At 37.2% G+C, this 26626-nt stretch overlaps 1 protein-coding gene across 2 annotated transcripts in view; it reads right to left on the reverse strand.

The window, feature by feature from the left end:
• Positions 1-26626, reverse strand: part of RPS6KA5 (ribosomal protein S6 kinase A5) — an 83289-nt gene that overhangs the window by 25474 nt on the left and 31189 nt on the right. For both annotated transcript variants that reach the window (XM_087747507.1, XM_087747508.1), the window contains 2 exons: positions 8260-8343; positions 5485-5588 (listed from right to left, as the gene is read on the reverse strand). In XM_087747507.1, coding sequence (XP_087603633.1) covers positions 5485-5588; positions 8260-8343 — 188 coding nt within the window. The remainder of the gene's footprint in view (positions 1-5484; positions 5589-8259; positions 8344-26626) is intronic.

Here is a 26626-nt window from a genome sequence, read left to right on the forward strand (position 1 = left end):
TAGGGAAATGACACCTTGACCTTTAGATGCTCCTCCTCTTTATCAATATCTTCAGAGCCACTTCTGTGTTAACAGGTACAGCCTGCTGAGCTTGACAAATCAGCCAACAAATTCACTGATTTTGTTATGAAAAATTCATAGAGTTGCCACCACTGATCTATGCTAGCTCGTAGTTTAAAAATTACATAGACTGACCACAGGTTTCTTATCTGTTCTTTACCAAAGCTGTAGAGATGTGATATGTGTTTGCTGACTGAATATGTACATCCTTGTACATATGGCATAGTATTTAAAACCAACCAGAAATGCAGAAACCATGTGCCAAAGACTTATACTACGATGTCAGTCTAAAGAGAATTTGAAGAGGATTCTGACCTCGTTCATTCCAGGGTGATAATCTTAAGGACTTAAGCAGGAATGCCCTTGCAATGCTCAATAAAGGCCTTATAAAGACAAACAGTGTCATTGGGAGTTTTCCAACACGGACAGCAGACTGCTCCCAGTGGTTAAGATAAAATGAAAGAGCAAAATATGCTGTTACCCAGAAGCTGAAAGATATTTTCTTCATTTTTCATTTTATTTAACTCTGTAAACAGCTCAACTAGTCAAAATTCTGATGCACTGCACAGCCGAGAAAATCCAATTTATGTCAAAGAATATGAAAACATCAATTGACAACAGGACCAATTTGGCAATTTGACTTATTGACCAATTTATCTTTTAGCATTAGATTGACCATTCTATAAACTATATTGTAAAAATTACTATTAAATATATCCACTGAGTGATTATTTTGAGAAGTAAAGCATAAGCTATGGAAAACTTAACTGAAGATGGGGTGCTTGAACAAACTAATGCCAATTCATTACTGGAAACCATAACTATGTAACTTCTTCAAAATAGTAACAGTGAGAAGCAAAAGAAGGAGGACGAAAAAGTTTAGGAAGTGGTAACCATTAGGTGCCAACCAAAGAAAGATTTTATAGACAGAGAAAAAAACAAAACTCAATTATTTTGGTCAAGAAACAGACATAAAATATGTGATACTGAGATGGAAGCCACCTTTCACCCTCCACGGTGATTAGCCTGAAAGCAGATGCCTGAACCTGACTGTGGAAGAAATGATAATATAACATCAAAAGTGCAGAACCTAAAGCTTTTTTTGCTTCCACCAGGTAAAACACAAAATCAGATCACGACAAACTGAAAGGATCACTGTACCTGACCAAGAGAAACATTAGGTTTATGCTAGAACTGTTACTATAGTCTATTACCAGTGCCCTCAGAACTGTATTACAAGCATCACCAAAAAGATACATATCCATCCTGATGTTCAGGGAATAAGAGAAAGCAATCCCAAGCTGTAACCCTGTTAAAGGGCTGAGGGACAAGCCTCTGAAGTTTTCACTTTCACATCTGAGAACAACTCTACTGAAAACCCTGTCATCTCAGAACTACTAATGCCAGATTCTTTTGTTCCAGCTTTGAGCAGTCAGATCTGTACATGCATTCCCAGTTCTAGGCAAGTTGGAAACTTTGACGCAATACTTACGACTTTCTTAAAACCATCTGCTTTACTGAAAGGTTGAACTGATCCGTAGGCAGAGTCACTGATGTGATGTGATTCACACTAGGTCTAGCATCAAATGGTTTCCTTCATGTGGCAGAGATTTTCTTACATTATTGTCTATCAGTTCTTGGACTCTGGACTCCCATCTAGGCGTATAAACACTGTACATTCTAAGCAGACAGCTATAAGCTCTAGGACGAAATTCCAGAAGACACCATGCAAATTACAAGTTGGATTTAATGACTGCTCTGTCTTTTAAAAGATCTAGCAATCACTGGAGTCTTCACAGGCAGAGAATAAAGAAGGGAATGCCAGTATACACCTGCTATGCATCTTCCCAACAGTTTTATCAAGAAAAGGTTTCTTGCAGAATCGTTGACAAAATATCTTCATAGCATCTAGCAGATGGTCAAATTTCAGCCACCCTCCATCAGTTTTAAATAAAGTCTAATCAACTATGTCAAATAAAGAGCATAGCCTGCTATTAGCATTAGTATCTTAATATGGCATCATAAACTTCTACAGATTATTTTATAGATATGTATATACATAAAAACAGAAGAAGATAGGTATCTATCTATTCATAACCCCAAAGCTGATAAAATTTTCTAAGCTGCACAGCAGCGAAATAATACTCCAAAAACTGCATGCTCATTTTAAATCCCTGTGTGTATGACAAGACCCTCAAAAGTCAACACCCTAAAATGGATTTGTCTATCTTTCAAGTCAGCACTACAAATCACTCACGGTCAAACTGAAAATACTGGGTTTGTAATCAAACCCAGCCCTTGCTTATGCTTTTGCAGGATGGGTCCCATCCACAGCTCTGCAGCAATGGAGGTCCAGAATTCTCAAAAATGAAAGGAAGATTTGGGAAGAAGGGAAAAGAAAGGGGAGAGGGCATACTAGAAAAGGAGAGATACTTGAGTAGTTCTGTGAAATTTTTTTAATCAAGTTTAATAACCCATAACACCAAGCATGTGAACAAAAAGTCTTCAGAGAGAGAGAGAGACAGAGACATAAGGGAAATTAAAGTATGCACTCGCTTAAGTTGCACTTGCCATGAAAGAGAAGTCCACGGTGTTGTCAAAAAGGTTATGATAAAAGAACTGAACACAATCCCTCATCAGAAAGGGTAAAAAAGACACAAACCACACGGTAACTATTTCTGACAGAACTGAACTGTCCATTACAGAGATATTTCAGAACAAAACTTCGTGATCAAATTTAACAGCAGATAGCCATTGTGCCACACAAGGGAATAAAATTATCTAAAAGTATCTAAGATTACTTCCCACCTAGATAAAATAAAAGCAGGACAGGGATTCATTTAAGAGACAACTTTTTTCCTTAAACCCAGAAAAATTAAAGGTGATGGAAACTACGCTTTCAGGGCTTTTGACTGAACAAGAGAAAAACTGAATTCTCTAAGTCTGCTGCAATTGGGAAGTTAAAGCATATTTAGGTTAGGGAATACAATTTCTATTTAGAATAACTTTGCCATCAAGAAAGACGTTTGTACCAACTCATACCTCTGTGCCAGTGCTAGCGATTTCATTACCACTGGCAACTCTAAATATCTGACGAAGCTATCTGCAATTTAGTTTTTCATCAGTTTAGAGAGGAAATGAAACTAGAAAGATCAAAGATAGTCATGGAGAGAATGTGGAACCTGTTTAATTATAGGTGTAAAATTATCTACAGCCTGCATCCCAGTTCAACAGAAAACTTTATAGAAAAGGCTGCAGACATAATTCAAAGAATTAACAATCAAAAAAAAAAAAAAGGACATTAAGCATAAATTGTGAAGGTATCCTCAGTGACAAAATTATCAAAGAAGAAAGGAAATAAAGATCATAGCTTCAAAGCCACACAGGCTTAGGATAAAAGACAGGTACTGAAAACTCAGCTGTTCCTTCTTGAAAGAGCTCAGTGTACTCACGGTAGAGATAAATACAAGGAGGGTACTTCTGAAAAGCCATGACTATGGTAACAAGAATTTCTAAATTTAACAGGCTAGCATGTCAGGAAGGGCAGATCATTTCTTTCAGGCATGCTCTCAAGCAAGTAGCTCAACAGCTTCCCAAGTTGCAGCAAACTCTACAGTCCCCTTCAATCCTTAGAAAAATGTTTTCTTCCCATCTTCTCTGAGATGTACTTCTGCTCCCTACTCTTCTCACCCTCTGCCTGGGCTGCAGGAGCACCACAGCCTGCTGATATCTCACATCCATTCAGCCTGCTCTACCCTACCCTCAGGGAAAGGCCCAAACACACTCCTGTTGCTCCCCAAGGCACACAACAACCACCATTCCCCAGAAGGTTCCACATGACTCAGTGCAGCAGCCAGGACAGAGAAAAGAGCAATGTTCTCATATGCTCAGCCATAGTCTTAAAAGGAACATCACATTCATTACATAATGAACTGCAAATACACAAAATGGATGTCATCCAGTACAGAAATTGCTATCAATAGAAAGGATTCAGAAACCATGGGTCTTATGAGTACTGAAGTAACAGAAGACAGATGAAATCAAGTCTGAAATGCAGTCATATAGCTGAAAAATCTAATGAGATTTCAGCTATAAACTAGGGGCTTGTCAGTTGGAAGTGATAGAGAAGGAGAAGGAATTAGATGTATCGGTCCACCACTGGCATCAACAAGAGGAACCCAGGAAAAAAGGAAGGAATATCTTTTTGTTCAGATGGTGAATTATTACTTCCCTTAAACAAGATCCTCTTGAAACATCAACAAGAATAAATTGTCCATATGTAAGAAAGAACAACACAAGCTGAGTTAAGAAAAGGCTTTTTCAGGAAACAGGAAGATTGGGGAACGTCTTTAAATAAAAAAAACTGTTATGAATTTACCTTCTAAATTTATCAAAATAAAAGCTGCAAGACTACAGGATTGCTGTCTAAAAATGTGTTGCATGAACACCAACCAGAACAAAAGCATATTGAGAAACAACTCAGTAAACTTGCCACAACTAAATTTAGATCAGAAATTAGGTTATTAGTCATCAGAGGATGGATGTTAGCAACCTTGCAGTTTCTCAGCTTTAAATTTAATCTTAAATTATCAGAAAGATTAGGTATTAAAGAGCACATAAGGACCTACCAAAAGACAGTCAAATCTTGTAGCATACATATCTAAAAAGTTTCCCAGTTTGGGGGAAAAACTGTATTCGTAAAATTCAGGTTACGGTTCTCTCTAAAAAAATTTGTAACTCCTTCAGAGTTCCATTTAGTAAATCTTGGGAGTCAAAATTACCAATTCGAACATGACGTAAGTAAGCAATCAACAACATTTCTAACCTTAAATAGGTCAGAAAGAGTTAATTTAAGTTTTAACTCCATGATAATGACCAAGAGGGTGAAGTCAGGAATTTTGTTTTGTTAATGGATTCCCCCCATATTTCTTCTACTGGCCCTCGAAGTTTCCTGTTCTGGTAGAGATCTAGAAACCAATAAAAAGGTCTCAACCTTCCAAGAAATTGCCTGAATTTATAACAGAAGTAAAATAAATTATCTAGTAATCGATGCATGTTCTGTTGCCCATTTTAACCTTAAATATCAAGTGACTTCAGGTGAGGATGAGAACCATGGTAATACATTCCAATAGGAGCAAGACTATTCTTCATTTGGGGACTACTAATTTGTGCGATTACTAATTACTAATTTGTGCGATTACTAATTTGTATGATTTAAGGCCTCAACTCCCCACTCCAAGAGAAATCCAGTAATAGGAAATGTGCATTTGGGGGGGCAGGATTTCAGTAATGCGGAGCACCTAAAATGTTACCCTGGTAGCACTTTCTTCCTAAACTTTAGATTAAAAATCTCACAAAACATATATTATGGCATAAGCATCATTTTGTGAGCAAGCACATATACTTTACTGTTTTGAATTTTACCTAGAAATCTCTGCTTGGGAATTCTTCTCTCCATCAACTGTAAACGGTGATGCTCCAGTTAATAATTCATACATAAGAACACCAACACTCCACCAATCAACAGCCTATAGAACAACAATAATTATGTATGTTATGATATGTCGAAGTAAAATTGTTAACAAAAGAAGGAACAAAACAATGCATCCAGAAAGCAACTAGCAAAGGAAGAGCCCCCCTATCAATATAAAGGCAAAGCTGGATACAATAAAGCATAAACAACTGCAGTACTGATTGGAGTTATTTTCTAGGATAAATTAATTTTATTTTGAAATCTCTCCTCTTAGCTTATTCAACTAATTTCTCAAGCCAAACTCTTTTCACTAAAGTTCCTTTCCCATCTGCCCCCCAGAATTCATTTTCATTTTTATCATTGTGAAGTGATAAGAATTCTAAAATGTACTCAAAATAACAGAGGAACCTAAGCCTTGCTAAGTAGTAGTGGAACATGAGCTTTTAGGAGCTTGAGAATGAAACTAAGGAACTTTCAAAAAGCACATTTTAAGAGTACAGGTCACAGTTGATCAGGGCACCTGAAAATGCTATGGAATTTTATCTTATATCCCCTGGTAACACATGTGATCTTTGGTTTCCCATATACTAATCACATTATTCATCTCTCTGATACCTCATAACTTACAAAATATTTCCCTTTCAAAAGAAATGATGATACTATGAATAATAAAGGAAATAGTTTAGTCATTTCAACAAAATTAATTTAACTACAGGTGTTTGAACGTCTCAGTTTTACTTCCATGAAATTTGCAAATCAATGAAACTGAAGTTCTGCTTTACTTATGTTGACAACATTAATGCCATACAGGAAGACAATTAGTGAAATGATAACAATTTGGCCTCACATTTTAGTTTTATTGCTTCAAGATACACAAAATCTGATGTTTCATATATTCAGCCAAGAGTATCTAGAAGAACTAGCTGAAGAAGTCTCTGTACTGTTAGTAATTATCTTTGCAAATGCACAATGATCAGAGAAAATCCCAGAATAATTTTTTCTTGGCATGTGTTTTTCCAAAAGAGAAGGAGGATCTGCAGAATCAGAAATCAAACTTCAAAAAAATAAATACTGAAATACTAGAGCAAGTCTTTTAGACAAACAATACAGCTATCTAGAAGAGATTACAAATCAAAAACATTGATTAATGAGAGCATAGCATACTAAAGCAATCTCATTTCTTCTTTTTTTAAATAAGATCTTTGAGTTGCTAGATACCCAGTAAATACGAAATACCCTAGAAACTGTCTAACACTGCAACACATGACATTGCCAATGGTGAGGCTACGAGCGTGTGGTGTAAACTATTACCATCACATAGGTAACTGAAAAATGACCCTTATTTATCAGCTAATATTTGGTATCAAACTGTGAAGCTATTTCTTAGAGAATACTGTATGGCTCTGCACTACATCTAATGAAAGTATCAGAGAGAACCAAAGATAACAGAACAGAGACTCCTCTTTAAACCAGCAACAATATCGAATTTGTAAGCACTTGAGAAGACAGAATCACAATTCAAAGTGACTGACACATTGGAGAGATGCTTTGAAACTGGCAAGACTAAACTAAGAAACAGCGTGCAGGAAAGAGCTTCAATTCATAAGTTTGTAAAATTCCGTTTTTAATAATGACTAAGCAAGCAGTACAGTAGAAAAAGATGCAGAGGTTACAGTGGAATACAAAGTAGGTGTGAGACAATGACTAAGCGAAAAGACAAAGCACATCAATTTTGTGTTTAACAGAAGAACCAGGGAGGTAATCATTCTGCTGTACTCCAAGCTGCCAACTCTTAGCTGAAGCACTGTGCCCACTACAGTGCTCCCTACCTGAAAAAATATACAGGCAAACTCAGACCAAAAGAGAAGCTGAATGCATAGAGAAAGAGAAGAAAGAACCTTCTCAGGCAAAATCAGACTGAGTCCAGTTAGTCTAGAAAAAGGAGATGGAGGGTGACATAGCATTTTCCACTGCTTAAAAAGGCTGTTATAAGAGGAACTGTGATCAACTATATTCCATGACCCCCAACAGAAAGACAAGTCAACTCAATCTACAGCAAAAAAACCCAGAGATTAAATATTCTCCAAAACTTCTCAGTATAGCAAGCAATCAGAATAATTTATCTAGGAATACTGTAGAATTCCTTTGGGGAGTAGGGCTTTTCTTGGTTTCCAATATCATCTGTGCATTATGGTTGTCTTGATCTTTCCTATCAATTCCTGACACTTTAATCCATAATAAAACTTGAGCCTCAAGCTAAACATTATTAATTTTTACAATCTGAGAACATTTATAACATTAATAAATTAATAACCCACTCCATACTTCAAGAAAGATAACAATTTCCCTGATGTACAATTTAAAAAAATATATTAGAATTAGCCACAAAACAGTCATTTTTCCACTCTGAACTAAATAGTTTTTTATTTAAAAGGAATTAAGTGTCAGCTAAGTTTTTGTGTCCCACTGCACGTTTAGAACAAATTCTGAATAGAACACAAATGAGCCTCGATACCTTTATAAATATGCCTTTTACTTAAGATTAAAAACTGAAAATACATCATATTGATGTTTTTAAATATAGGCAATAATCTATTTTAGGACAACTTCAAATAAGGCATGTTTAAATAAGACACTATCTCATTTTACAAAAACCCCTCACGCTAAACAACAGGGTTGCCTAAAGAATCAACTTCTTTTCAGTAATAAACTTAGACAGAACATACCTTATCATGTCCTGTATCTCCTCCTCTTACAATATCTGGAGCCATGTATTCTATTGTTCCACAGAAGGAATATGCTCTCTCATTCTAGCAAAAAAATAAAATAAAATTCATGTCAAACAATTATATTCTACAAATCATACGGGACAGATATGGCTAACAGTTCCAAGATGCTGGCAGCAATTCTTCTCCAAATAGCTCAGAACTGCTAGCTAAATCATATTCCATCCTATGTAGAGATGTACCACATAATGCTACAGAATATTTAGTCTTCTATGAAAAAATAAAATGTCATAGGTTTGTGTGGCAGTCTAAGATAAGCACACAAAAATTAACATATTGAGACTTAAAAAACTTTCCCATAAGTCTAAACGATCCATACATTTCAGAACTACACAAGATTCCCCAAGGTAATATAGACACACATTCTGAAGGCTGCAATATCAATACTCTAGACAACAAATGAAACCTTTCCTTTAAAAAGAGCATTTCATTGTAAGATGTACAATTTGACTACATTGGATACAAGATCCTTTGGGTTCCCCATATTTAGGAATTTATTATGACCTCTAGAAAAGTAATTTTCTTACACAACACACACATATATAAAAAACACAACATTCTCTCAAGAGGAGACTTGGAGAGAGACAAGAGAGAGAAAGAGAAAGGCAGACAGACAGACAGAGTTGTAAATTTAATTTTATTCTACACACTGAAGTTACTGTCTCGATTATGTTCAAAACTAAGCTGCTTTCACAGGCATGTATAATTGTTCCCTGTTAGCGATTTACCTTTGAGGTCAACATGAGGTCATGCTGTACCTTGCTAATGACGAAAGCACATGTGTTTGGGCCATGCAACATTGTTCCTCCCTTATCCTTCAAGCTTCTAGCATTTTGGGGAGAGATCCTGATAGGTCCTTTAAAGAAGAGTGTTCAAAAAAGCAAATATTTCAAAAGTCAGGTTTTACATTTGTAGATTCAGATTTGGAGTTTAAAACAGGCGCTATATAAGAGAATGTACTACACTAATGAGAGGAAGCTTTTAAAAGTAGAAATAGTGCCCAGTGCTACCCTGAGGCATAAAAATTCAACAGTCCAACAGCATATTATTAAATCGTATTTATTAAAATACATACACTGTGACTGTTTTTGGGGGGTAAAATTCTGAGTTCAAAATAGTTATAGGCCTCATTTTGTTCAAATATTAACTTGAAATATTAACTTCTGAGACAAAACCATAAAATAATAAATTTTTCGTGATTCCACTTTCTTTTGACACAACTATTGTTTCTGTTTGATTCTCTTTTCCAGTACCTGTTATCTAAAAGGAAATTACTGTGATAAAAAGCAAAAATAAAAAAAAATTTCAGAAATTCCTAGCCCTCCATCCTGGCATCAGCCAATCTAAAGCTATTCATATATCCTTCTGTTTATTTTTCCTTCAGCTGGGAGGGAGGGAGGGGGGAAGAAGGAAAAGGAAGGGGAGTGAAAATACAAAATGAAACTGTTCTTTGCTTGCTACCTCTCCAAAGAGTAAAGATAATGTAGCCAAGCTGAGATTTATATAAACAATTGACAATGCTAATATACCAAAAGAAATGGATGAAAACTATTATAATTTAGTTAGCTGCAAATTCAGCAAATCATCTGCAAAATTATGTCTTTTTTGTCTCCACGTGGTATAACAAGGCTAGGCTACAAGTTGTACAGTGACAAGAAACAGACTGGGGAGTTGTATATGAATGTATACAGTGGTACAGCAGAGCCCTTATGATCTCAGGTACCTTTTGCTGGTGAGAAGGCCCACTAAAAACATTTCAAAACATGCAGAATTATTAGTAGTAGCTTTTGTGAGGAACTATTACAATCCTTACTATACATAATTGGCAGTTCTGATTTGCAATTATATTTACTTTTTACCTTTTTTACCTTTTACAATCATTTTAGCTTTTAATATGAAAGATGGAATTCCTGAAACAATATTTGAAAATAAGTTTTATCTCTCTCTTAAATTCATGTCCGGGGTACTTTTTTGTCCCTTGCAAAATTCTGTGTTTAAAACCCCAAAAATAATTTTGGAGGTTTAAAAAATTGGTATTATATCATTTAAAATAATTTCTTGTAATTAAATTTCAATATGAAAAACTCATACTGTAAGTCACAAACCAGCATCAGCATTTATAAATTGAAAACACTCTGGGGTATGTTTGTAATGAGGTTTATAAAAAAAACTAACTTCTAATCCACTAGATAGATACTTGCATCCTTTAGCTCTTGCTTCCTTTTCAGTTTAGAAGTGGTCTACTGCTGAAGTTCAAGGCTGAACAGAGCCAAGAAGAAAGCAGATGATTATCACAAGTGGAGATCTTAGCAAGAAATTAAGTAGTAAATTGGAACTCAGCATTAGGTAGGAAAAAAAAAAATGGACCCACTAAGCATTTTCTTCATAATCAACACTGATTTGCCATTACATATACTACCAGCATGTTCCAGTAGCCCTGTTAGAACCAGCTTATGACTGTTACAGGGTGACAATTGAGAAAAAAACACTCCAAGACCAACTATTTATAGTTTCTTATTTAACCACACAAAAAAGCCCAGAGACCTACAGCACTCCGCAGAACATTAATAAAGTCAACTGCCTGACTCGACTACAAATTGACACAGATTTGCCTTCATAAGATGCTGTAGAAAGTCCTGACTTCAGACAGCTGAAGTCACAAAATCTGGATACTTCTTTGTTAGACACCTCCATTTATGTTGCGTTTTATTAAATTACAAGCCCCACCAACTACATCTAGATGTTACTTACAGAGCATAGTTGTTACAGTATTAAGTTTCACTAGAAGCAATTATGCAAATTTGTCATTGTTAAATATGCCTCTTATAGGGAGCCACCAATAGTCTTTAGTATTATGCATTACATGTGGAATTCAAGGAATGTTACCTCCAATAACAGTTTCATTTATTGTCCCATTCTGGGCTTCCCAGTACAAGAGAGATGTGGACATACACAATAGAGTCCAGCAAAGGGCCACTAAGAAGATTAAGGGGCTGGAACAGATGAGGAAAGGCTGAGAGAGCTGGGACTGTTCCACCTGGAGAAGGGAAGGCTCAGGGGGATCTCATCACCGTGTACAAATACCTGAAGGGAGGGTGCAAAGAAGGGGGAGCCAGGCTCTTTTCAGTGGTGCTCCGTGACAGGACCAGAGGCAATGGGCACAAACTGAAACACAGGAGGTTCCCTCTGAAACGGTTTTTTACTGTGAGGGTGACTGAGCACTGGCACTGACTGCCCCGGGAGGTGGTGGAGTCTCCCACCTTGGAGATATTGAAAAGGCTTCTGGACATGGCTGTGGGCACTTGGCTCTAGGTGACTATGTTTGAGTAGCAGGGCTGGACCAAATGACCTCCAGAGGTCCCTTTCTACCTCAACCATTCTGTGATTCTGTGACAAAAAGTCACTCTAAGTTGTATTTCGCTACTTATTTGTGAAAGCACGTCGCACTCACAAATCAAATGTGCAGCCCCCCCTCCCAAAATTTCAAAAACCACAACCAAACCCCATTTTGTATTTTGCGCCCCCCAATTTACTTTTCGTTCAACTTTATAACATGAATCCAAATTCTAGAATCCACATTATTAATACTTTCATGTTATGAGACGTAAGACAAGAAAGGATGTTATTAAACAACAACTGAACTTGGATTACCTACACGTGAATTCTCAGTCAACATGCACATCTTGCAAATACTCGAGCTTAAGAATTTTTTGCATAACACAGAATGCTCATTTTCTTCCCTCACTCAGCATGCACGCCTTAAACATTGCAGTTCCCTCTTCTGAGCTGCAGAACAGCAAGCAATCAGACACCAACTGAAGGAAACAGAAGCATAGCTAACCTATCTCTAATAACTCAATGACAATATTGACCTTGTCTTTCAAAGAGTGTCATTATGTTTGTTCTCAATCAGCCAATATTGACCTTGTCTTTCAAAGAGTGTCATTATGTTAGTTCTCAATCAGCAGCGCTTCCATGTTCACAGATAACCTGGAGATAGTCTTCAGTCTTCTAGCACGCAACACCTGGGTTTGATTTCTGCTTTTTCTTTACCAAGTTCAGCATCATTCCTGAATGTTTATGCAACAGCATAGCTTTTAATAAAGGTATACAAAGTGGCTACTTCAAACTGCTTAGCTGCTTAAGAGTGCAACAACTTTTCATGAAGCCACTGATACAAAGGGAATTTTGTTACGAATTCTTGATCATTGAACATAGATAGGTTCACCTGGACAGCCAGGCAGTTCACTTTGTTAAACCATCCCTCTGTTAAATTAGAAAAATAAGTTATATTCCCTTAACACTTGTTCTTTGAGATGAGCTACACACTGACACTGTGGATGTGCCTATATGTATTACCAGACTGTTTCTAATAAATAGTCGAGTACTACACATGGGGCAGACCTCTAACTTTTCCCACTACGCTTATAGCAATGTAAAAAAGATAGTGCGCTGCCCTCGTTCCGAGTTCCTTGCAATCATTCGGACTGATCTGAGCATCCTAGTAAATGTAACTGCTTTAACTTGCCAGGGCACTTTCAATACCATGTCTATATGATCCCTGCAGCCTTTTCTCCAGATTATCTATTTTAGCATCCCATTTTCCTTTTCTTTCATCAAAAAAGAAATGGCATAATTTGTCTTCCAACCAGGAAATGTTGACAGCACCTAGCCACCGAGCAGCCTTAGGACAGAGAATTAGTATTCTGTGACTGTCCAACAGTGGCAAAAAAAGCAAGAGGAAGAAACTTCATTTCTCTGCAGAGACTAATCAAACTCACCACATCTACAGAAAAAGCCTGACTGACAGAGAAACAGTCACTACTATAGTACAAGGATGTATCCGTGAGAGCACACATCTTAGTCTACAGCAGTGCAAATTCAGTTTAGCAACATATGCAATGGTATCTCAGACAGTTATTAAGTCTCATAACTGTTCAACAGGTCATAACAGGGTATGTGGGACAAGAACTGTAATTCCAAAGTGAACCACAGGAATTAGATGAGGCTTCAGGAGAGCCAAGGAATCACACGTGCACAACATACTCCTAAAAGGCTCACCTCTACTGGGCCAAACTGCCTTTTGGCAGCCAACTGTTTGGACAAAGGGCTACTCCATTATGTCTGCTTTAAGAAGTTACTGTGCCGGAAGGATGGTTTTAGTTTCCAGTGCCACAAAAAACTCACACAGCCCAGATGCACTGAAAATGTCTGATTCAATGTCCTAACACATCCAAAAGGGCATGGGAACTGGGCAAAGAAACAGAGACAGCAGATTCAGGATGGATGTTTCCCGACACCTGGGGGGTGAAGGCCTGCATTATTTTATCACATGCACCCAAAGATCTGCATCTGAGAACGAACTGTGTTTTACTACTTGGCTGAAGACATCTTCAGCTAGGAGGACACAGGTAGACAGCTGTCTGAATGTCAGGGCCAAACTAGTATTCGTAAAGAAAAAAAAAGTCATCTTAGAGCAGAGGACAAGATCCCCGGGGACTGGTACATGGTATTGCAACTCCTTCAATCAGCAGAGAACAATCAATTCAGGGGCTCAAAAAAACCAAGTTAACCATGCCCTCTGGAAACAGAGATCTGCATAATTGGAAAGTGCATCTTGTGATTGTCATGCTTACTCATAGCATGGCAGACAGGGCATCCAAGTCAGCTTGAAGGAAAGTATAGAGAAGAGCTTTCGGAGATCCAAAGCAGCCCCAGAGCAAAAGAAGATGACCCACATTGAAAGGTTCAAGACTCAAGCAGGCAAGGGCTGACGTGTTGAGTACCTCCTGAGACAATGGTGTCATCAGTATGTTGCTGCTGAGTACTAAAGAAAATACGATTTTTGTTTGGACTTCTGCAGGTAACTAAAAGTTACACCAAGACAAACATACAATCTATACACACATTAAGCACAACATGCACCCATCTGTTGCCAAATTGGCTGTTTGTACAAGAGCTAACTGGAGCATGCCATTTGACCATTGGAAAAATGGGAGCAAAAACAAAGAAAAAGATCAAATGAAGTCTTAACCCACAAGATTTTGTTTCGGAGGCCTTGGGAATAAAACACACACACATCAAAGCAAAGCACGCAAACAAAAACATGAAAGAAGACTACAGAGGTGTGAATGCTGGGAAGAGTGAGTTGAGATAAAGCCAGCCAACAGAATACTAACATAGGTAAAAAAAATGAAAAAACCCCACACCTGCAAAGAATAACCAGATGCTCTATCTAGAGTACCTGGCTCAGAATAGTGAGGCATATTCCAAGTACGCTGTTCTATATGTGTGCATCAAGCCTAAGGAAAGCATCTATTTGCCTTACAAATACGGCTTTGGGAAAATGCTTCAGAGCTTGAGCATTTGTGATTTTATCTCCAAAGTGTGAATGCAGATATGGAAAGCACTCAAGTGTCTTAAGACAGTCATTCTGCCATGTGAAGACATATTATTTAATGTTTAAATACATGGCCTTTGAAACACTTCTTCAATTTGACGAATTGCATTCAAACAACACGTGTCACTGCTCCAACAGACACTTGGGTCCTACAGTCCTACGGCTTATTTTATTCACAACAGTCTTTGTGCAAACATATTTTAGCCAGAGGATTAGCCAAGTATTCACTGAAGCCATTCTTTTCAGCATTCACAATTAGGACCCACTTCTCCAACTACATGAAAGGTCACCTTTGAAACAGAACAGACTGTTTCTGTTCTCCAACTACTTAATGCACAAATACTTTGTTCTTAACTGAGCTGGACTACTACCCCGAACATCAGATATGACACATTCTGAAACCATACTACTATCATATTCCTTTGAACGATGAAACTTGACTCCTTAAATGAATTTTGCAACTTTAAAAAAAAAAAAAAAAAAACCCAACCCAAAGCTAGTCTTCTCTAAATGTTCTTCAATAGTGCATGTGTTCTCTAATAGGAATTCCTTGCTAATAGAAGCGATGGTAGGATATGGTCAAAAGGCTTGGTTAAACTGTAATCGCTAGTGTAAGAATTTCAAGAAATGGAAACTACACAATATTAGGGAAAGGGCACTTCTCAGCTATTAAATTGGCTTGCACTTTAATTTCATTGCATTCTGTATTCATATAAAATATTCTAGGAACATAATCAAATAGCTTAAGAATTACTCCTTAGTGTATTCAATATTAAAAAACGACAACAAACAAAAACCTAGAAACATTAAGTGCTGTTGGGCCAAAAACACACAAAGACAACCTCTAGAGTTGGAGTGTCAGAGTTGCAGTCTCTGATGGCATGTATTTCATCTGTCAGCAACAACTCTGCGACTGAGCAGCACCTAGTGACACAGAGCAAGAGGGTGCAATGGAACAGAAGGGAACCAGGTAGTCAGAAGCTCATGGAAGGCATTCAGGGCTGCTCTCAGGACTGACTCTCCACAAGTCCACTGAAAAATTCTCCAATCCAGACAAGGATTACTTACTGGTTCTCGCCACATTTTTGTTACGGAGAAATAATAGAATTACTATGCATGTTTTGGCTGGGTTCTTAAACAGATTTCAGCAACATTCTTATGAGATTCTTATGCTTGTCCATACATGTGAGGTGGCAAATTAAATTGCTTCATTCACTTAATCTGACCTCATCATTATGAAGGTTTCAAAATGTTATGACCTAGCAAGACAAGAGGAATGCCTAACTGTTGTTAGAGGTACTCTGAAATTGCATAGCAGGTTTAAACAAGGTTTTTAATCTACTACAGATATGGTCTTCCTACTTAAAGTCAAGGACAATTCCTCCTTATTGCATAGGTAGTAAAATTCTCCATACCAACTTTCAGATCAGGTATATAGATGAAAAATCAAACTGACAAAAATCATAGTTTAGCTAAAACTCTGCATATCTCTTCCTTCTCTTTAAGCAATCGCCTAACAGGTTATACTTCATGTGAATGTGTACACCATGTAAGTCACATGAACTACTACTATGTTTCCAACTTCTATAAAATATTCAGGGCTGCAAGTAAAATTCACCACTCTTCTGCGAAAATGCCTCTCACAATAAATTGGAAGCAGTCTGCACATAATATATATGACAAAGAAAGCCAGTCTCCAGAAGATTTAAATTTTCAAACAAACCTTTTGGAACTGATAAAGTTACTATCAATACAAAGACCATGCTCTGAGTTCTATTTAGTGAATAAATATTCTAGCATGTGAAAATCTGTAATCTTGATTGTTATTCATATAAGTATTTACAACCCAAGTTTTCTTCTCTGATGAAGAGTAAATTGTCTTATATTACCAGGTGCATGGCATGTGGTGATTTCTTGGGAGATAAAGATACAAAAAAAAGATGTCTTTGCACAGAGATGAGACTCACAATTGGGAAAGGGATCACATGGAGTAGAAATGAACAACAGATGTTAAAATTTCTTTGACACCACAGTATTGTAATTCTTGCACAAGATGGTGCATTCCCAACTTATGTTCTAGAGTAAATAAGATCTGCAGGGATGCTGTGCTTTTGGCTCTCAAGAAGTTCAGCCGAGATGATTGCTTGCTGGATACCACAAACTACAAGGAGGAGAAACACACAGAGAGAACCTTGATCCTTGAAGTCATTAATGTTTCCTAGGTACATCAACCAATCTCTAATGAAGGAAACCAGAGGCAGTTGATCTCTCCTGCAATGAGAGATCAATGTAGAGATTGGGGGACAAGAGGCTGGTGTACAGCCCTACAGAAAGGGATTTGGGGGTTTTGGTTGATGGTAAACTCAGCATGAGTCATCAGTGTGCCCAGGTGGAAAAAAGGGACCAACCATATCCAGGGTGCATTAAGCACATCATAGCTAACAAGTCCAAAAAAAAAAAAAAAAAAAAAAAAAGATTGAAAGATTGTCCTCCACTATGTAAGAAGGATATAAAAATATTAGAATGTGTCCAAAGGAGAGGAACAAAGATGGTGAAAGGACTGGAGGGCATGACTTTTGAGGAATGGATGAGGATACTAAGTTTGTTCAGCTAAGTGCAGAGGAGATGGAGAGGTAACTTTATTGCTGTCTACAACGTTCTCATGATGGGGAGTGGAGAGGGAGGTGCTGATCTCTTCCTGGTGTCCAGTGATAGGAAGCAAGGGAATGGCTCAAAGCTGCATGAGGGGAAGTTCAGATTGGATATTAGGAAAAAAATTCTTCACTGAGAGGGTGGTCAAGCACTGGAACAAGGTTGCCCAGAGAGGTGGTAGATGCCCCATCCTTGGAAACATTCAAGGCCAGGCTGAATGGGGCTCTGAGCAACCTGATCTGGTTGCAGATGTCCCTGCCAATTGCAGGGGGGATGGACTAGATGACCTTTAAAGGTCCCTTCCATCCCAAAGCATTCTATGATTCTATGAAGTAGTCATGGCCCCAAGCCTGTCAGTGTTCAAGAAAGTGTTTGGAAAACGGTCTGAGATACACGGTTTAACTTTCAGGTGGCCCTGTGTGGAGTCAGCAGTTGGACTCAATGATCCTTGTAGGCCCCTTCCAACTCAGGATATTCTACAACTCTATGATTCAACGAGACTGGAGCATAGCATGTTTCAACTGTGCCAGAAAACACTTCCCTGCTGTACAAAAATCTTTAGGTATACAGAATGCTTCACAAGCCTTTACAAAACTAAAAAAGGGACTAAATACAGCAGATTCTTCGAGAAGATTTGGCCTTGCCAGGTATTTCTGGTATCTGCAGAAAGACTGCTGTGAATTGTGCTGGATACTGTCACAGACTGCAAGGTTATATTGGATAAATCCAGAACTGCTTGTAAAGTTCCTCAAATGACTGTTTCCTTTTGTGGTATGATTATCAATATACTAACTGTACATAAGAAAAATTCTATTTCTTAAGTAGTGCTTCATACAAATTCTGAACAGGAAACCCACAGAACAATTTCTATGACTTCTCATATGCTTCTTCTCACATGGTCTTAACTTTGTGTGGTGAAGTCTGCTCTTTCTTTTGCATCAGCTACAAGAGTCTAGCAGAAGAAAAGTCAGTCTGCTCAAACAAAAGGTATACTATAGACTGTATCATTCTGTTTTGAAGGTTCAATGACAGCAACTAACATCCCTAGTACGCGCTCATAAAGGCTTTAGTAAAAAAATTGCTTGGGAGAGCAACACTGTCCCAAAAGATACCGAGTATCTAACTTTGTATTAAACAGCTCCTGGCACTAATTTAAATTGAACGTGCAGAACTCCCAACACTCTTTGCATAAATACTTCTAACTGATACCTGGCTAGGACTTCACCAGTGATGAACAAGTCACCCCAAATGAAACCTGCATGTTACACTTCCACAGGTCTCACTCAAGAGGGTAAGGCAGAGAAGCAGCCTTCAATTCAGAACTAGAAATGGCAGCAAGAGGTAATAATACTGGAAACACGCTAAATAGGCAGTGAATCCTCTGGAAGAATAATGCTAATGTGTTTTTGTGAGGCTCCTGCAATCTCTTAGTGTGCATATTTATCAGTATCAATATAATAGCAATAGCTTCACCCACAATAGTATGGCAAATGGCCCTTTTATGGTTTTACCAATTTCTTAGTTAACAAGAAAGAACATTTTAAACAATAACTAAACTGTCCCTTCTAATAATTTTAATTTATTCAATGCATATTTGGAAATTGACAGAAGCATCATTCATTCTACTATTATTATGAGGTCATTGAAGAAAAAATTAATTAGTTGAGAAATAAGGAAATTTGGACAGTAAAGGCTAGAAAGGATATATTATACTACTGCATTCAGAAATGAGACTCAGACTTAACTAGGGATATAGGCCCACCTAAACAGTTTCACAGGTTATCAAATGAAGTAATTTTCTTGTCCTTTCAACGGCAACATATAATCCATTTCTTAATCTCCTCAAATGCTTGAAGTGGTAGATCATTTCTAGGTATGAACAGATGCCAGTATTTGTACTGTGCTAGAGAAGTCTCACTGTTGCTTCTCATTTGACTAATCCAGGGAAATATAGTGGAGTAAAACTACTTTCCTTAACTGCTCTAAACAAACATTTCAAGTCCAAAGTTGTCTTTCTTCCTTTGTTAAAGGAACTTCAAAGTCAAAGTTAACTTCCAGGTTACATTAATTAGACTCTCTCTGGGCTCTGTCAATACTGTAGCAAATAATATCAATCAGAAATAAAAAAAAATATAGCAGAATTTCTAGAATACAAGGTACAGTATCATTATTGTCACTATTTTGTACAGCTGTGAGTGGATGTAATTAGAATTCAGAAAGCCATAACTTAGGTTTTGGCTACAAGCATAAATAGTGAAAACTTTCCTAGGATAACCATGTCAGGGCCCTGCACTTAACAGGCTTCGCAACCTCTTTCCCCAATCCTAGGGGTGAAGACATCTGTGCTCAAGACCAACGCTGACACAACACAGCTGAGTAACCTGTGTGGAACCTTGCCAGGGGCCTCCTCCACCCTCAGATGGGAGCTAAAGTTCAGGCTCCCATTCTTGATCCTTGTGTCAGCCGTGCTGCAGGTATGCCTTTGCTTGGCTATGTACCTCATTGATCCTGAGCCACCAACGTCAAACCCTGGCTTGACCTCAAGCCTCCCTCCTCATGACAAGCTTGTCTCATAACCACTGGACTGTTGTCTAAGCCTGTCTTACTGCCACTAGACTTGCTCTGATCTTCTTGTTTGGCAACTGTGGGATTGCACCACTGGTCAGTAAGCATACTGGTCCATGCCTGCCTTGCTGTCACCCTTAGCTCCCAGCTCGCACTAATGCGTCGAGCAGTCTCCCTGTCCTGCTGCTCCCTGACAAACTAGTCAAGAACCACAGTTCCTCTAGAAACAGACTGAAGAACTTAAGCAGTTGAAGAGTTTGGCAGTATCACAGAGAGAATCTCATACATCAGCTATCAGCAAACTGTCTATAAGCTACTGATTAAGTGAGCCATTAGAGTTCCCTTGGTAAGTATAAGGAGAAAACCTGGACCATAGGACAAATGAATACTGTCGTAAATGGAAATTTACTTGCAATGCTGTAGAGGCCACATAGCAGAGATGCTACTAACAAGCTGACCTGCTGAACAGACTTTGCATTTCAGGAAAATCACAAGAATGTAAAGCCTAAATTCCATGCAAAAACAGGCCTTGTACCTTCAATGAAGCTTAGAGGTCATCCTATCTGAAAGTGATTTTATTGGTATTTACCTTAAAAATAAAAATGCACCAAGAAAAAACCTGTTTCCATAGAAATCAGATCTGTAACATTCTTCACCATCATTGTAGTTGTCCAGAGTAACAATAATTATAGTCTCAGTTTAGGAAGGCATATGAAAATTGACAGAAAAGCCCTCTCATGGTTCAAAGACATGATGTAGACTTAAAATGAAAAACAAAAATCCTGTTCCAACAAAATACATGCCAGACTGACTGGTTTCTTCTTTTTCCTCACTTCCCCCCCACCCCCAGTTTTAATTCTTTTGGGACCCTTTTTGGTCATAATACCCAGGCATAATGCTGGGTAATTAAGCTGTCCACATCAGAAAGAGTACAGCTTCACCCAAGAGATCTCTCAGCTGTAGACTGTTGCTTCTGTAGTTGTAACTTCTATTCAGGACCAAAACTATGATCTCTGTAGGAGACAAAGGAGGAAGAACAAAGACAGGGAAAATGTTTAGTGGTACACTAGTCAGACTGCTCTGCTGCATTTGACAAAATCATAGTGAAGGTTGTAGTATGGAAGTAAAGGTTTAGACTAGACCAAGAACGGTTGCAATATGGCAGATCAAAGGTCCACTAGTTTGAAATGTCATCTCAAGAAGAATTAATACAAAAATAAATTTATAAAGTCATCTGAAATTAATTACAGATCCTACCCTAGTGGCTGTCCCTAACTGAAGAAGCCAGTTAAGGCAAAATACCATGTTGGTTACTATACCTCATGCCAAAGCTGGACACACTAATGACTTCTGCTTCCAAAACAGACATGGAATCAGGCTACTGAATTTTTCAAGCAAGAATGAGATTTGCCTGCCAGCAGCTGCCATCAGAACAGGCACTTAAAAGAGAGCAAGAACAGCTAAACCTGGTACTGCATACCAGCCAAGAAACATGCGACCTTTACAGCTGTGGCCCCAAAACATAAGCAAGGCTAAGCCCTCATCTAATGTCAAGTGGAGGTTCAAGAAAACCTTTTCACAGATTTACACAACAGCAATGTTTGCTTTCACAGCGCAATGCAATTGCAGTTCTGCAAGGAATTCTTTAAACCAGTTCCTGATAATGGATTTGTAAAGCAAATAACTAAGAGAAAAGAAAACAAAAGTCTCAGTTCTGCAGGCAAAAAAATTCAGAAACAGCACATTATTGTGTGGGAGGAATGCAAGTATGTACCACTGTCATCCCGGATGAATGTTTTGTACTAGGTTCTTCTCAAAATTCCAATTTTTGGAAGACTTGTTTTCTGAAGCATCATCTTTTGAGAAGAGAGAGGTAACAGTACCAAAAGAGAGAATAATGGTATACAAAGCAAAACCTCAAATAATCCTCTTTCTTCAAATAAAGACAAAATTATAAGGCATAAAAGAGTACTGATTCTAGGAAGAATTCTACTAGCTGCCACTGCAAGCCTTCAAAAATTTATTTTTAAAAAAGAGAATGCAAAGCGTAGGAGATGCTAAATAAACATTTATAGTATCAGAGAGCACCAGATGTAAAAGGTAGAGGAGTAGGAGCGGACAATTTTGCTCAAATGCAATCCATCTTGTTTTAAATTTATTTCATACGGCCATGAATCTCTGGTCATGTAAATTTTTCACACCTGGTTGCCCAAGTTTCTTTGAAGTTAGGTATTCACAGTAATTCAAGAGGTAAAAAGATCTATGAGAAAAAAAGATTGATGAGGATGGCAGCATTTGCCTGCAAAAAGTTACTTCTTTTCCCTTGGAAAACAGAAAGAGAATTTTCCCGAGTTGACTAGCAACATGTCGAGGACATGGTACGTATAGTGGTGGACTTGGTAGTGATAGGTTAACGGTTGGACTCAATGATCTTAAGGGTCTTTTCCAATCTAAACGACTCTATGATTCTATATTATTCTAAGATCCGATAGAAGATACCAGGCTATTTAACACCCAGATTGGTATTTCTCCCCAAAATGTGATTTTTTAAGTGGTATGTTACAATAAGAAAAAACTATCCTTAGAGCAGTCACTGTAAGAAATCATGATATGTCTTGCAAAAATTCTTAATGGCACTTTGAGATTTAGGCATTAAAATCCGGACAAAATGCATTTTGTGCTCCAGTCTTCTGCATTACTGCTCCATGCTGGGAAAACACAATCATCTTTGTGATAAGCATTGAAAAAGGGATACCTCTTGGGCTAAGGCACGAAAAGTTATCTGATCACTGATGACATGGTTTTGCAATTAAACAACCCCAGTTTAGTTATGTGTCTTTAGTGTGTTTGGTATGTTCTCAATATTCAATTTCAGGACACTTAAAACACCAACAGAAGTACATCAATTAAAGCAAAAAGGTTTTGCCGTTGTTTCATTTCCTTTTCCAAAATAAGGGAAATAATGACTAATTGTCCACATAGATCTATAACCAATGTTAACTTCCGTGGACTAACTTCACTATTCAGTTTACTCTTTCTTACTTTGTCCTGTTTGTAGAAATGTAAATCTACTCCTTATAACTGTGCTATGTCTACATCACGGAACAACTGTTTAACTGAAACACAAGCAGATATAGTAACAGTCATCGGCAGTATGGACTATTCTAACTCATCTTCACAAGAGAATGCTCAGTGTTCAGAGGATGCATTATCAAATTTCAATGATCAGACATTATCACTTTAATTGGACAATTATAAAAGGTATTTTAAAGTTAAATGCACAGCTCATCTACTAGGTCACTCAAGTGGGATGACAGTTCATACAGCACTAAACAGGAGTCAAATTGTAGTCACTTCCCTCTGTTCTGGACTACCTTTAAACTGCTCTAAGAATGTACATGAATCTCTTCCTACTTCATCTACTAAAATCCATAGTGGACTAACCACCTTTTTATAATTTTTCCTTTAATGAAATTTCCTTTAAAATCTTTTAAGATTACATACTAATTTTCTTTCAAAAACAAAATGTTCACTCAACAACTAATAAATGAAAACAAACAACAATTCAACAGTGAAATGCATCTGACAGTTACTACTAAATTTGCAACTCTGATCAAGAGATTTTCAGGTGGGAAAACAATAATGTATCTGAACTATTCATTCTACACATCAGACGGAAGTACACAGATATCCATCCAAATGACTTAGATTACAATTCAATCGTCCCTCATACAGAATATCTACTCTTATATTATTTATTACTAAGGCATTTGTATGCTCTCAGATATATTGTTTGAAGACTGACAACGTTCAGTATTTACTATATAATTTTTTTTAAACTTCATTAAGCAAACACAAAAGCTTCAAAACAAACTTAAGCTAATGCAGAAGACATGTACCAATGCAGAAGAATTGAGCATTTCGCTATACTCTGGAAGAAAGTGTACTTTACAGGATTTAATTAACAAGAAAAATGTTAATTGTTATACATGGTCCAGTAGATTTCTACTACAATAATTCAATGAATATATTCAGATTATTTTTTCTAAGACATAAAGATCTCCATGTATACTAAAGTATGATTTTTAGTGTAGTTACAGAACTAAAGGAAATGTGAGGGGGGAAAAAAGATTTTAAAAATGAAGGAGCATTTTAACAATAAACATTAAAATGAAGACCAGACCTGATGACTAGATTAAACTGACATTGACCAAATCGAAACAATTCCAGCATACAACCAGAGCTATTAATGAGATAAAAAGATGAAAATATGCCTAAACCACCAATCCAGAAGATAAAGATACCACACAAGAAATAAGATGGCAAAAAACCCCCCAACAACTTAGTGGTTTTGGTTTTGTTAAAGGTAAGTGAAATGCAAGACTTGGGGAAAAAAAAAAGCAACACCGAACTGATTGCACTTATGCAATCAAAACAGCGTTGAAGTTTCAATACAAAGTCTGTCAGTCCTATCAATTCCCCACTCCCCCAATAAGAATTTGTAATAATGTCATGTGCAAATATATTCTACATCCCAGTTAGACAGCTCAACTGAGATGCATGAAAGCATAAGGCTAAAAAGTGTCTTTTTTTACCCCGATTTTCTTTGCAATTCAGTTGAGAGTTAAAAATCAGAAAGACTAGCCTTAAATTCATCATGGGGCTACGAATGCAACTGCCATAAAACTTAATACTAAAAAGGTACTACTTATTTCAATCTCTTAATCTTTCACCTAATCCCATTCTACGGTTAGGCTAGTCAAACTGTAGGTCTTCATAAGATATTAAATAAAATTTGAATATCAGAAGTCATTTCATACCTAAATACCTTGTGATACTGACCTATCCTATGAGAAAATTAATTTTTATTCATCTACTTTATTCCAGTCAGGTTATTTCTTCTTTTTGCATGCAAATACAAGCATACGGACTTCATTTTGAAGATAAAACAAAGGCAAAACCAGACTGCCATTTCACTTGTACAAGACAAATTTCAGTTTTTAGTGAAACAGTAGTATAAAATGCTTTAAAGCTCTGAAAATTGCACTGCTTTCAGCTTGGATTTGTAATTCTTGCATGTTATAAGCCCTTTCACATAATAATTGTATAACAAAGAGGATACTTGACAATGCACTCTTCACACTCATGCTTCAGTAGCTACATGGCAGAAATCAATAGGTTTCTTGTTTTCCTAGAAGTCACATGTATTTGCTTCCTTTCATTCAAACAGTGCTTAGGAAAAGCAGCTTCCCATCTCTTCATTGTTGAATAGTCAATTAATCTGCTATAGTTTTGATAGGCCAGAAACAGTACACTCTTTATTATAAAACAACTTCTGTTAGATTCTAGACTTGCTCAGGTACCTGGAAATATTTAACAACCATCAGATTAAAGCAGGGATAATGAAAACATTGAACTATGATGTTTCCTAGCAAGTATCCCTAACTACAAAACCATCCAAAATTCATAAATACATGGTAAAGAATTCTCTCTGATAAGAATTCTAAACATAGTACATGCTTGTAATTGATGATAATTTTTATACATTCTTAATAACCTAAATATATCTTGTTTCAGAAAATACAATCCAAAGAGAGGGGTTACTAGAAAAAATTCCATTTGCATAAGTATACTTTCCTAATGGCAGAGTTCTTGCAAGAAGCAGGGTGGGCCAGGGAAGAAATGTAAAGAAAGGGGGAGAAAGGAAAGCATACTGCTCTGATTAAATTGCAAATGCTACACTCTTTTTATCTGACTTACCCAGTTGTGTAATTTTATTTAAAAGTGCTACCCAACGAGCATGAAAACAAATATAGAGCTATGCAGTTATACAGGCAAATTTTACCTCTTGTATATTGGTTCAGAAGTGCAAGTATCTTTTGTAATGTGAAATGTAAGTGTTCTAGTAGTAGCTGGATTGTCTACAGAGAATACAATATAAAATGTCAATTTCTATGTGTAAATGGGTCATTCTAATCATGTTTAGGTTCAGTAGCTAAATTACAATAGCACACATGAAAACTGTAGTCAAGTGCAGACAATTTCTTGGATTTTGAAAGCAAACAATACAACTGCTATTACTTTTTTCCTTAAAAGAAACACTAGAAATGTTGAACATTTTTGTCAGGGAAGACAAATATAAAATGTGGAGGAGAATATGAGAAAAAAATATGGTTAAATGAAGAGATTTCTGAGGTATATACTGAAAATAGAATGGATTAGAGTCAGAGGAACAAACATTAAATGACCAAGCAGCAAGACTGCTTTATTTAATGACTGGAGAAGAGGAATCCGATTCAGAGTGTGGGAAAAGCAGAAAGGCATCTCTGATGCTTATCCAAGTCCTCCCCTTTCCTTGCACTGCTTGTAAATGATGTCTCGAAGGTGAGCACAGATGAGAAATAAGTTTACTTCCTAAAACCATCTGTTTCGAGACTTAAAGAAGGTCCTGATTCATTATGACATTCTTATCACAGGGAAGATTTCATCTTCATTCAACTTTAGCTCAAAGGTTGAAGGACTGCTCCTTTTCTCTCCCATCGGTGCAGTAATACCATTCCATGTACTTTACTTTGTCTTTTGTGCCCAGCATAGCTTCTCTGACAACTCTAAGCAGGTCCTACACCTCCCTAGCCACACCTTTTACTATCATTCTTTCCTGCTGAAAACTGCATCTCTCTGTACTTCCTC

The sequence above is a fragment of the Nipponia nippon genome, unplaced genomic scaffold, assembly GCF_047370975.1.
Source record: "Nipponia nippon isolate SJK-2023a ecotype South Korea unplaced genomic scaffold, ASM4737097v1 scaffold_11, whole genome shotgun sequence".
Taxonomy (NCBI): domain Eukaryota; kingdom Metazoa; phylum Chordata; class Aves; order Pelecaniformes; family Threskiornithidae; genus Nipponia; species Nipponia nippon.